A 13,663-nucleotide genomic window follows, 5' to 3' on the forward strand; every position below is an offset into this window, starting at 1 on the left:
CCAACGAGCTTTCACACTGTGACCCCAGTAGAACTTTTTCTTGATTTTCTAGAGAAGTTTAAACTGAGACCTCCTGTTTATAATTACATTGTAATATTTCATTAAATTCTTTTTGGGATCTTTGCTTTTTAATCACACGAAATAGTGATACCTTGCAGTTGACTTTTTTTTTAAATTTTTACATAGATTCATCTGAGAACTACATTAAGACAAAGACGTTTGAGGGCTTTTGTGCATTACATCTTGCTGCAAGTCAAGGACATTGGAAGATTGTATACATTCTTTTAGAAGCTGGGGCAGATCCTAATGCAACTACTTCAGAGGAAACCACGCCACTGTTTTTAGGTGAAGTATGCTATTTTTGGTACCGATGCACTTTTTTCTTTTTCTTCTTGGTAAAGGAACTATGCTTAATTTCCCCCCCAAGTTGTTGTGCTTACAGTATGTTCGTTGGCAAACCTTATACTGCCACCTCTTTGATTCTGAAACCAAAAAGGTATCTTTAAAGTCTTCTCTATTGTTTTCCATCCTTGGGTGATAGCATATTGGAATATCCTCAAGTATTTATTTAAAGTTGTAAAATTTATTCTGTATTATAGTCACCATCGTTGTTATTCTCAATATTGTTATAAAGAGTAGGGATAGCTTAAATTGTACCAATAGTTATAAGATTACGTGTGAATATCTTGTTTGCTTTTGCTTTTTCTTTGTGTCAAGAAATTGAGAAGATTTTATGGAAGAAATCACCAGCTAATCCTTTAATGACAGTTAATTTGTTGCCTGTATGAATCACTGAATCACTATTCAGACTTCTTCAATTATGGACTATTTTTAATTTTGTAAAGATAAAGTTCAAGTTCTAATGGGCACACTTCCACTACCTGTCTTTTCTTTCTCTCTCCTTCCCTTTGACCTTTTTTTCCCGTTTGATCTTATTTATTGTTAGGGACATTGTGGCCCATAAAGTTTAGTGGAAAATGAGAAAATTAAGAGAATAAAAGATTTGTGTAGAATCAGTGTATCTAGACTAGAGTTTTGAACCTACCATATGTAATGTGTATGCTCATTTATTTACTGTATGGTTTTGTTTCCCTGCTTATAAAATGAGAGTAAAGTACCTGTCTGGTTTTTATTTGACTGAGAGTAAAATGAGATGCCTATGAAAGTAACTCATTCCATTTAAGCATAATATATACTTAAAATTTATATGTAGTAAAGTTTATCCTTTTTAGTATATAGTACTATGAGTTTTGATGTATGCATAAAATTGTGTAATGACAGTGATAGTCAAGAAACAGGACAGGCCCACCACCCTCCCACCAAATTCCATCATGCTGCCTAATTTTTTTTTTTTAATTTTTTAAATGTTGATTTATTTTTGGCAGAGAGAGACACACACACAGAGTCCCAGTGGGGAAGAGACAGAGAGAGGGAGACACAGAATCCAAAGCAGGCTCCAGGCTCTGAGCTGTCAGCACAGAGCCAGATGTGGGGCTTTCCAAATTTTTTCTTATGGTCGACTTCAAGTTTCAGTGTTAAAAATATTCATGATTTGATATCAGTCCTTTTGTACTTGTCGAGGGCTGATTTGCGGCTCAGTGTGTGATCTCTTTTGGAGCATGTTCCTTGTGCACTCGAGAAAAATGTATTCTGTTGCTTCTGGTTAAAATGTTTTGAATAACTATTAAGTCCATCTGGTTAAGTGTGTCATTCAAAGCTATTGTTTCCTTGTTGATTTTTCTATTTAGATAATCTGTCTATTGCTGTAAGTAGGGTGTTAAAATCCCCTACTATTATTGTGTTATTATTGATGAGTTTCTTTATGTTTGTCATTAACTGATTTATGTATTTGGATGTTTTCAAGGTGAGGGCATAAGTATTTATTTTTTAATACTTATTTTTGTGTGAGAGAGAGAGACAGAGAGAGAGAAAGTGTGAGCTGCAGAGGGTCTGAGAGAGATGGAAACACAGAATCTGAAGCAGCCTCCAGGCTCTGAGCTGTCAGCACAATACCCCGTGAGGGGCTTGAACTCTCGAGTAGTGGGATCATGACCTGAGCCAGAGTCAGCTGCTTAACTGACTGAGCCACTCAGGTGCCCCAGGGGCATAAATATTTAAAATCATTAGCTCTTCTTGATGAATAGACCTCTTAATTATTATACAACGCCCTTCCTCATTTCTGTATGAGGAATGTTACAGGAACGCCCTGTAACATTTCTTGTTACAGTCTTTGGTTTAAAATCTAGTTTGTCTGATACAACTATAGCTACTCTGGCTTTCTTTTGTCGTCCATTAGCATTACAGGTGGTTCTCCATTCCCTTACTTTCAATCTGCAGGTATCTTTAGGTCTAAAATGATTGTCTTGTAGGCAGCACATAGGTGGATCCTATTCTGAGGATTTTTTTTTTTTATCCATTGTAATACCCTATGTATTTTGATTGCAGTATTTAGTCCATTTACATTCAGAGTGATTATTGAAAGATAGGAATTTAGTGCCATTGTGTTTTGTGGAGTTGGTGTTTCTGATAATGATCTTTGGTCCTTTTCTAGTCCTGTTGCTTTTGGTCTTTTTTTCTCCGTTCAGATTTCCCCTTAAAATTTCTTGCAGGGCTGGTTTAGTGGTCATGAACTCCTGTAGTTTTTGTCTGACAAACTCTTTATCTCTCCTTGTAGTCTGAATGACAGTCTCGCTGGATAAAGAATTCTTTCTTGGCTGCCAATTTTTCCCTTTCAGCACATTGAATATATTCTGCCACTCCTCTCTGGCCTGCCAAGTTTCTGGGGACACGTCTGCTGCGAACCTGATGTGTCTTCCCTTGAAGGTTAAGGACTTATTCTCCCTTGTTGCTTTCAGGATTCTTTCCTTGTGTATGTATTTTGTGAATTTAACCATGATATGCCTTGGTGATGGTCAGCTTTTGTGGAATTTAATGGCAGTTCTGTGTACTTCTTGGATTTTGATGTCTGTGTCTGTGTCCTTCAGATTAGGGAAGTTTTCAGCTGTAATTTATTAGAATAAACCTACCCCCTTTTCTCTATCCTCATTACTGGGACTCTCTATGATAAAAATGTTATTCCATTTTAAGTCTATCTGAGTGATCTATTACCTTTCTTTTCTTTCTCACTTTTCAGCTTTATTATTTTCCATAATTTTATCTTTTCTGTCACTGGTTGCTCCTCTGCTTTGTCCATCCTCATTTTTATTGCCTCTCTTTGGGTTTGTATCTTGGTTCTAACATTTTTAGTTTTAGCCTGACGAGATTATAGTTCTTTTATCTGCAGGAAGGGATTCTCTAGTGTCTTCTATGTTTTTTTTCAAGCCTAGCTAGTATCCTTATAATTGTTGTTTTAAATGGTAGTTCAGACATCTTATATGTGTACTGATTAAATAGTTGGCCTGGAGATATATTTCGTGTTCATTCTTTTGGGCTGAATTTCTCCATCTCGTCTTTTTGTCCAGAAAAGAAAAGAAGGTGAAAGAGAGAAACAAAAAAACAAGCAAAAAACCTCCCAAAAACGAGATCCTGGGTGTGTTTTGGTCTGCTTGTTAGAAGAATCTAGATTCGGGGGCACCTGGGTGGCTCGGCTGGTTAAGTATCTGACTCTTGGTTTGGGCTCAGGTCGTGATCTCACAGTTTGTGAGTTCAGTCCCCATGTCGGGCTCTGTGTTGAGGTGTGGAGCCTGCTTGGGGTTCTGTGTGTCCTTCCCTCTCTGCTTTTCCTCCACTCATATGTTCTGTCTCTCAAAACATGTTATGTCTCTCTCAAAAATAAGTAAACATTAAAAAAAATCTTAAAAAAATTAAAATACGAATCTAGTTCAAAATAAATAAATAAATGAAATGAAAATAAAAAACATAAGCATATAAAAATAAAGAAAAAATAATAAAAAATTAAAGAAGGAATTAAAAAGAGAAACAGAAAAACATAAACATTTAAGAATAAAAGTAAAAAGGAAGCTGGATCCTATTTCCCCTAGAGCTGAGGTTTTGCAGCACTCTATGATCAGCCTTGGTAGGAGCTAGTTGTTTGTGCAGGTCTTTCGGGGGAGGAGACTGTTGCACTGAATTTCAGGCAAGTTCACCTGCATCTTCAGGGCACAGGGGGTTGGGGCTTGGTATAAATGGCTCTGGTCTCCACTAGGTGGTGCTGTTTTTCTCACAGAAGGCTTTCTGACAGTTTGGATGACAATGGTAGTGCCTCGCTCTATACTGGAGCTGAAAGTTCCTACCCACCACATTTCACAGAACCCTCACAGAAGAGCAGTTAGTCACCCCTCTTGTGTCCCCAGTTTCCGTCAGAACACTGCATCACCTTGCCTATGTCCAAGGTTTTGTTTTGATTTATTTTTTAATCTCTGGCACATGACTAAATTTGAAAACTACAAATTTTAGGGCCTCCAGGAGCGTGGAACCTTGCTGTTCCTCTGGCAGAGGGTTTTGCAGTGCTTTTGAATGTTTGCCTGCTGTGCAAAGAAAGTGGTCGTGTGACCTGCAGCGGTTGGGAGTTTATGGACAACAGCAGGAAGTCAGCATCCCAGCCTGCTGGCCTCAGCTGGAGTCCCTGCTCTGTGCCTGGGAACAGTGCAGCACTTGGCACCACCCTTCTTGAGATCTAGGGGATGCTCAGTCCACACTGTCACTCCTGGGACTCCACCCCACTTCACCAGCCTAGCACCATCTAGCTTAGGGTCCTCCAACCTCCTACCTCCTACCTCTGCCATCTTAACTCCTCCCCTCAAGATCACTTAATAAATTTAGTTATTATGTTTCTTTAGCCTCCTGTAAATAGGAACGGATTTTTCACTCTTTAACTTTTACAATTTTAACTTTTTAAAAAAAATATAGTTTATTGTCAGGTTGGTTTCCACATAACACCCAGTGCTCATCCCAACAAGTGCCCTCCTCCATGCCCATCACCAACTTTTTTTTAAAAACATTTTTGAAGAGTTTAGGTCATTTTGTTCATTGTTTTTCAGTTTGAGTTTGTCTGATTTTCTTTTTCTTGATAGTGTTCTGGTTATGCATTTCTAGCAGGAATATCAAAGAAATGAAATGATATCTTAGTGTATCTTATTAGGAAGAATATGACCCATTGCTGGTACTGTTAATTATAATAAAGTATTTTGAACATGTGAAATGTATCTTTGTGAAGATGTTTCACAGAAACCTTGCCGTAACATCATTTGATTTCCTAGAGGAGAGATTGCTTTTTATATGTTTTTTATTCACATGCACATTTAACCTACTCTGGATATTGTGTATATAACTATATAATAACCTTTCATTGTGGCCTAGCCATGTGCAGTCTCTATTGGAGTGAGTTGTTGTCTGTAAGAAATCTACCATACAGGGGCACCTGGGTGGCTCAATCGGTTAAGCGTCTGACTTCAGCTCACGCCATGATCTCAATCCTTCCTGAGTTTGAGCCCCATCTCTGGGGCTGTCATCTCTGGGCTGTCAGCCCAGAGCCTGGAGCCTGCTTTGGATTCAGTGTCTCCCTCTCTCTGCCCCTCCCCCACTCACATTCCATCTCCCTCTCAATAATAAATAAACATTAAAAAATAAAAAAAAAATGAAGTCTGTCATATAGAGGAGTGAACAAATTAATTAAGTTCTGTAAAAGAGATAGAAGTAAAGTGTTCAAGATATTAAAAGAAAGCAATACAGGTCACGTTAGGATAAAAGGGGAAGATGTGTGTTGCAACTGGATTAACAGTAACATTTATTGAGCAGAGTGTTGTATCCCAAACCCTGTATCAGGTGTTTTATATGAATTAGCTAATTTAATTTTTACCATGATTCTCCAAGATATGTACTATTATTATATCTGCTTTTATGCAGATGAAGAAGACATAAAAACACTGTATTTAGGATCAGAAGAGCTAGCCGTATCTGAGTCTTGATCTTGCTATTGTCTGCATATGGGTTAGAAGAACACTTTCTGAATTGATTTGATGAACTGTTAATAGATGTTCATTGACAAAAGTGTTCCTGATCAACCTGTGCTTGGGAAATACCATGTACTATATCCCCCCATGTAGGCAAATTAAAAAACAACAACACATTTGTTCTGTAGTTTAATGTGTCTGTCCAAAGAGAAGTATCTGTTGCACTCTGACATCTCATCTTAGTGTCTTCATAGCTCTTCTCACTGACTGCATTTACTGTATTATTTGCCTTTTTGTTAATTGGCTGTCCTTTCCATGAGAGCAGGCATGTTTTTATGTCGTTCACTGTGGTAACTTCCAAACTCAGATCAGGCCTGGTGTATGGTGGCAGTTAGTAAATTGTTAGGGGAATGAAAATCTCTCTCGCTCCTTTTATAAAACAGCACTTGTTTTAACTTTAACCCAGAGTTTTGCAATGTATTTGACCATAATATTCCTTTTCTTTGTGGAACACTTAGAAAAATCTCAAAGGACATTAACGTTCCATGGAACTGTTTGAGAAATGCTGGTTTGGTCATTTAATTTACACTTTCAAAATATTTCATTTAGTTTACACTTTCATAAATATAACGGTTTATGAAATTCAGTATTGTGCCTACTTATAAGTATTTGGAGAAAATTAGAGATGCAGAGTTTTTAGTGACTTCTATTTTAGGATATAGTTAACTTAGAATTTTTTATGTTCATGAAAGAACAGTTGCTAAGAATTCAAAACAGTGAATAACTTCATATCTCTTATTTTTAGTAATGGGTTTTATTTAGTTTCTTTGGCAGCATACTGACTATTCTAATTATGTTTTGTATTGTCTAATGCAAAAAATAATTGGACTTACGCAGGAGGTTAACCTGAGGAGATATAGTACATGTGGTACTTTTATGTATTCAAGTACATTGTCAATTGTTATTAGGTCCTTGTTTGGAAGTAAGAATATTTCTTTAGAAAGGAAAGGTAGAGCTTTAACTTTTGCAGAAACAACAGTCAAAGAATGGACATTGGACTCTTTAGTTATGTGATCTATGCTCCCATGTCTTCTTGCCCCATAAATAATATGATAATCTTGAGCAACCTGCTTTGTTTACCTGTATCTACCTCTTTCAAATAACCATAGTGATCCATGTTTCAGTCTATAATGGAAGAGATTTTTTTATTAAAACAAAATGTAGGACACTTCAAGGTTTACAACAAACTATAGATGTTAATGTTCTGATGAGGAACAGTGGCTGGACCAGCTGAATAAAGTGAGGAAGGGGGGAACTGCCCACCCAGTGTAGCTTCCTTCATCATCTGTAGATTTGTCTTCCAAAACTGTTCTTTGCTGTAACTTTGAAATATGTTGTCTTCTAGCTCCAGGGGAAGCTATATTGTCAGGCACGTTGTAGTACCTGTTCTGATGGCCCGTTTACCACCTAGGCTGTTGCTGGAAGCTGTAAATATAAATCTGGAGGATCAAGGGATAGGAAATGAATATAGAACTACAGAAACTTGGGAGGTGACTGGAAAAGTCATTGACGTCAGTGACGTTTGAGTGTGACTGAAGGCTAAATATAGAATGCAAATTTACTCCTCCACTGTTTATAATGAGGACATTTTTCTCTAAACACAAGTCCCCATGATTTTATAAAACTGAGTTCGAAAGGGAACTTTTCAGTTTGATGGCAGTAAGAATCAAAATGAGAAAACCTCACATGAAAGGGGAAATTCAGGAAGTTTCTCCTTATCTTTCCATGTGTCATTGAACATTTTTTGCTAACATGCAGTTTAAAGTTTATAATTTATTAAATCTTCTCCCTTAATTTATTTTCTTTACCCTTGTCTTCTCTCCCCACCCCCTTTTCTCTTGCCTCATAAATGTATACATAGTAAATATTCTAAGGATAGATTTGTCAGACTGCTTTGAGAATAAGAATATCCTTACTTATAAATATAGTAGATTCTAACTGAAAACCCAGCTAATTATATAGCACATAGGTTTTCTCTTTATTTTGCTATATATAAAGCAACAGTGATGAATTGGAGTCTCAAATCCAATCCAAAGTGACTTCACAGAACAAGTTTTATGGGAACCGCACAGCATGCAGTTTTGGCTTTTGATTGATTGTTTTCCATTTTTTGTTCTTCTTTGTCTCTGTTTATTCTGTGTAACCTTCAATGTTAAGCATAGCAGGAGCGCTTAATAAGAAAGCGTTTTATAAAGACTGTTATGTGAGGCTGCGTATTTCAATATTTAACTCTGAAACGTGTCACGCTTTAAGCTCATGTGGCATATTCTTTAACCCTGACTCTGCTGATATATTCCAGAATTGAACAAACCACAGCATATTTCACTTTTCACTAGTATTGTCATGAATCAGTGATCAGTAGGACTAATTTTTGGGGGGCTAACAATTTTGAGGTTTAGAATTTGTATATTTAATATATATTAAACATTATCTTTGGGTTCTTAGATTTCTCAATGGAAAGATTACTATTCAGGGATTGTAATGCAACCATTTTTACCTGAGGGCAATTCTTGAAAATGTGAGTTTAAGTTTTTCCAAATCAAAAATATCGTGTTCACCAAAGGGCGTTTGTAAAAATGTTAATTTCATGTTCTGTTAACTTTCTTACTCTTCTGTGTTTTAAGACAATATCTTTTGTGAGAGAGGGAGACACAGAATCCGAAACAGGCTTCAGGCTCTGAGCTGGCTGTCAGCACAGAGCCCGTTGCGGGGCTCGAACCCACGAACCCTGAGATCATGACCTCCGCCAAAGTCGGATGCTTAACCAACTGAGCCACCCAGGCACCCCGATTCTAACTTTTAAAGACAAGGAAATTGTTATCCTTACATTGTCCCCATATAACTTTTTCCCCCTCTCTTCAATTCCCATCTTTGTTGGTTATATCAGAGTTGCATGTTAATGAAAGTAACATTTTATATTCTGTTCTGTTATGGTTCATTTCTTCATTTAATTTTATTCTTAGTTCTGTGGTTAAATAGCTTAGAAATTTATCACCAATTACTTTGCCATGGCTTTCCTAGCCTTACTTGGCTAAGTAAATTCTTCCTTTAATAGGTCCTCTAAAAGGAAACATGGAAATAATGTTCCTTGAGTTTTGCAGGTTCATAATTGAATAATGGTTTGTATTTGGCCAACAGTTTGATTAGATGTATAATCTTTGGGTCATACTTTCTTTAAGAAGTTTTTAAATAGTAATCTATTATGTTCTAGAGTTGAAGTTGGAGGCCAACCTAATTTTCTTTCTTTCTTTTGGGGGGGGGGTGACAGTATTTTTGCATGTTGGTTCTATATTAATTTTTTTTTCCCTGAGGCATGGTGTGCCCTTTCAATAGATTTATTTATATTTATTTAGTAATTTCTACACCCAATATGGAGCTTGAACCCATGATTCAGAGATTGAGTCGCACACTCTTCTGACTAAATCAGCCAGGGAACCCTTCAAATATAAATTAGATGTTCTTTATTTTTGGTAATTCTGTTTGGAATTACATCTTTAAATATTTGTCTGTTCTATTAGTATGATGGTTTTCCTGGCCTCCAATTATTCATATGTTGGATAATCCATCTGTTTTTATATCTATTCCCTCTCGAATCCTCATTTAAAATTTTTTAACTTTATTTTTCTTTTTTTTTAAATCCCCTGTGTTCATTTTCACATGTTTATTCTCTATAGTGTTTCTTCCAGTTTCAACTGCATTTCTATGATTGATTTTTTCCAAGTTTATATTACATAATTTCTTATCATCTAGCCATCTTTTACTTTAACTCCTATATATTAGTGATATGCCTTTTTTCCTTAAGTTAACTTTTTTCTTTTTTAAGTTTATAGCAAAAGGTTTAGTTATAATTTTCATTACTTGATGGCAGTATTTTTATGATAAGAGGGGTTTTTTGGGGGGGGTCTAATAGTTTTTCCTGTAATTCTCTCTCCCTTTTTTGGTAACTTCATGTGGATTTTTGTTTGTTCCTTTGTGATAACTTATCTAGAAATGTTAGTTTTTGTGTGATCAGTTACTTTCAGGAGATTTTAATAAAAAGGAGCTAGAGCCACATTTCAGACTAGCTGGTTTTCCCTTTGACTGAGGGGTTTTAGTCATTGAGTTCATTTAGCTATTATTTTTTACCAGTCAGTGGATATAGGCATCTGTGGGATTTTGCAATGCAGCTTTCCTTCGGTGGACGCAGAGACAGACTACTGTTGCAAATATAGTTTCTTTGTATGATTCCATGTTAGGCCAGGATCTTCTGACTCTTGAACTTCTGCTGGGTCCAGAGCTGCTCTGCTGTTAGTTCATGAATTCTATCCCTCTGCTGGGAATTTATGTTTTGCAACTCAGAGGAGCCTCTTACCTTTGAGGAGTTTACTTTGCTAGCTCTTTCTGGAAGACGTGCAGCTGAGACATCTTCTCTCCCTTTCCTGCCTTAAGCACCCAGGATTAACCTCCTTTCTTTCAAAAGCTTTCATACTATTTTTGGTCTGCAGTTTCAGCTAGATGCCAGTTTTGCTAAAAATGGAGAGTGTATTTATGTTTCTTATTTTCTCTGCTGATTTTTAGACTAATTGCCTTTGGATGCTTTCTAAGAAGAGTGAAGGAATGCTTTCTAAGAAGAATAAGGGAAATTTATGGTCCAGTATTAAAATTGACAGTCCATATTAATTTTTAAAGTAAAAAAAAAATTCTCGATTTCAGTATTTTGCAGTAATGTAATATTCTAGCGTATGGTAGAAACAGACCTAGGAGGACTACCCTGCAACCCGCGTCCCTCCCATACAGTGCAATCTCTGTTCTCTTTCGATACCATTGACTAATGCTAAAGTGTCGGTTTGTTGATATAAAGTACTCAAGCCACTGCTTCTTTTCTCAGAGAAGTCTCATTTTAAGAAAAATGTCAGCTGAACTAAACAGTATGCTTAGGGACATAATTGATTCACATTCTGCTCAAAACTTACCTGGTTGAGGATTGGGAACAAACAGTTTGCATATTGAGTATCACTGCTGTGCGTTATGCATGTGTGGCTGTCAATTTATTGACTTCATACATAGTTAATACAATTGTCTCTTCGTTCTTCATGCTTATCATTGCCCTTGACCAACTAATTGTATATGGTCTTCACTGGTTAGTATGACTGAAATAGAAGTGCTGTTTCTATATAAATAGAAGTTCTTGGGATGAAGGATAGTTTGCCATATACTTTTTCTCTGATAGGAACTCTTTAATGAGTTATTTCTGTAAGCCATAACATGAGCTCATACTTACAGAGGTGGTTCTTATAAGGAGAAGACTGTTATATGAATGTTAAAAAAACTATGTGAATTGGATACTTACAGAAGGTGGTAGAATTCAGTATTCTGGCTCTAGAAGATGTGATTTTAGGGGTATGCTATCTAAGTCACATCTTTGTCTTGATTGTGTTGCTAAGGAGACATGGAAGAATTATCAATATATAATAAGATGGTAGAATTTTAGGTTTTTGTCTAATACTTTCATGTGGTTGAGGGTTGTGTTTTTCTGTATATGGTCCTAAATGTCAAACTGGCCGTTAGAATTCTGTCATTCTGTGAGAAACTATGAGACATGTCAGTGGCAACATTAGAGTTAGATTGGAGTGTTGACCACAACTTTTTGTTATGTTCCTAACATGATGGATTTTGCCCTTGAGGTCATGGTTTTTCCCATTAGTGTATATCTTTAAGCTTGTTAGTCATTGGACAGACATGAGAAACTTGGTAAGAAAGAAGTGTAACTTTATGATAATAATGAAGTTACATTTTTTTCTAAAATTTTCTAAATATTTAAAAATTTTTCTAAATATCAATAAAATACTACATTTCAGACTAAAGATTCATGGCCAAGACACATGGGATTCTATCTATTCTATTTCAAACAATATGCATTTGATCTTGGTGGGAAAGTCTTACTTTATAACCATTCTGATTATAAACTTTAATTATGAAATAAATAACTGTGGGCAGTCCCACTTACCTAGTGAGGTTCTTGAAAAAATTCTGTGTCCTTGCCAGTCACATTACCAAAGTGAATTATTTCAAGAATGTCACTGATTGTAACTAATGTTTGTTATTATTGGAGTTAGTATAGTATTTTAATACTTCTGCTGTCTTGAGTATAGATAAAGCCTTGGAAAAACATCAACTCTGAAGTCATATAGAATAAATTAGCTATTAAAAAAAAGAAAAAGAAAATTCCTTTGTCACTGCAATCTAATTTCTTTCCTAGTGCCACCAGATGTCAGTGTAACCACAGGACCAGAATAATACTGCAGTAGATAAATCGTTTTTGAATGTTTTAAATGTATAAAACAAGTTTTATGCGTATTAGATGTACAATAGGAGTATTATTTTATTATTGAATTGGATAGAAAAATGAAGTGCATAATGGAGAATAGAGTAGATGTAGAACTTAAAAAGAGTAGATACAGTTAAAAATACATATATAAATCAAATGTTCTAATAGAATGGCTAGGTGAATCTCTGACGCCTCAGAAATCGCCATCCTCCTGCTATTCAAGAGAAGATGGACAGCTTGTGGTTGAACTGTCCACTTCAGCCTCGCTGACCGCGATGTTTCTCAGTAGAATTATTGTCAAAATCTGAGGTTTAAACCGAACGAATATATTTCTTGCTTATAAATTTAAAACTCAGTTCACTGTGATTTGCACTTGGTATACAGTAGTTCCTAGAATAATTACATTAGGCATTTTTCCAAAAGAATATTCAGTAGGATATTTACATTTTAAAAAGTTCCTCTTTTAAAAATCTGTCCTTTAATGAATGCTGTATTGAATGGTGATCATTATTTACTATTAGGAATTGACTTTCTAGTTAGAAATGTATAGATCTGCCGTTATTTGTCACAAATGAGAATCCTGTGTTGATTTTGTGCCTTCCCGAAGTCTTCATCTGGAGCTTTGGACTTCACTTAATGTACCCCATGCCTCAACTAAATTGTGATTTTGGTTTGAAGTTTTATATGGGTCAAAGACTTTTTTCAGTTCCTTGATTTCTTCTTTTCAAAAGTATTTTGTTACTCAGGATGTTTTCCCAGATTATACTCCTTCCCAACCCCCCCCCCCCCAGATTGTTTCTTTTGATTTCTTTTTCCCTTTAATTTAGAAAATGGAGAAACTTATTTCTTCAACAATATAAACTGTCTCCCTAGAAAGTATTGGAATTGTTATCCTTGTTTTCTTAGACTTTTACTCTTCAGGCTTCTGCAGCACTATAACATAACCTCTTGTGGGAGGGACGCTGTCCCTGCCCTCACAGCTCCTGGTTTTCTTTTTTCCAGTCTCAGCTGGAGTCTTATAGACCATTCCTGTTTGTATGGAAGGGAGGAAAGCCATTCTCCCATATCTCTATGTGTCCCAGACACTTTGAGCTCTGCTTTCCAAACTGAGGTGTTTTATTTCATCCTTATTTTTTATCCTTGGGCTCTGATCTCTGTTGAATGCCAGTGTAATACCAGATCATTATGATTCTGCTTTCTTTCTCTCTGTGGGAACCACAGTACTTTTGTACGTTCTAGAATTACTCATTTCCTTTCTGTCCTTGAACAGTTAACCCCACGCCATAGGAGCCACAACTGGTGGCCTGGCCTCCTGTGTCCATTGCCAGTTATCTTAGAGAGATGTGCTTAGTTTTCTAGATTAAATTACAATAGTTTAGTTGAATTCTAATGTCTAGACCAATGC

At 36.2% G+C, this 13,663-nt stretch overlaps 1 protein-coding gene across 4 annotated transcripts in view; it reads left to right on the forward strand.

The window, feature by feature from the left end:
* ASB3 (ankyrin repeat and SOCS box containing 3) overlaps positions 1 to 13,663 on the forward strand; it is a 115,405-nt gene that overhangs the window by 47,431 nt on the left and 54,311 nt on the right. For all 4 annotated transcript variants that reach the window (XM_039249194.1, XM_039249191.1, XM_039249192.1 and 1 more), the window contains exon 3: positions 187 to 345. In XM_039249194.1, coding sequence (XP_039105125.1) covers positions 187 to 345 — 159 coding nt within the window. The remainder of the gene's footprint in view (positions 1 to 186; positions 346 to 13,663) is intronic.

Source organism: Hyaena hyaena, unplaced genomic scaffold (genome assembly GCF_003009895.1).
Source record: "Hyaena hyaena isolate Hyena2069 unplaced genomic scaffold, ASM300989v1 scaffold_332, whole genome shotgun sequence".
NCBI classification, from domain to species: domain Eukaryota; kingdom Metazoa; phylum Chordata; class Mammalia; order Carnivora; family Hyaenidae; genus Hyaena; species Hyaena hyaena.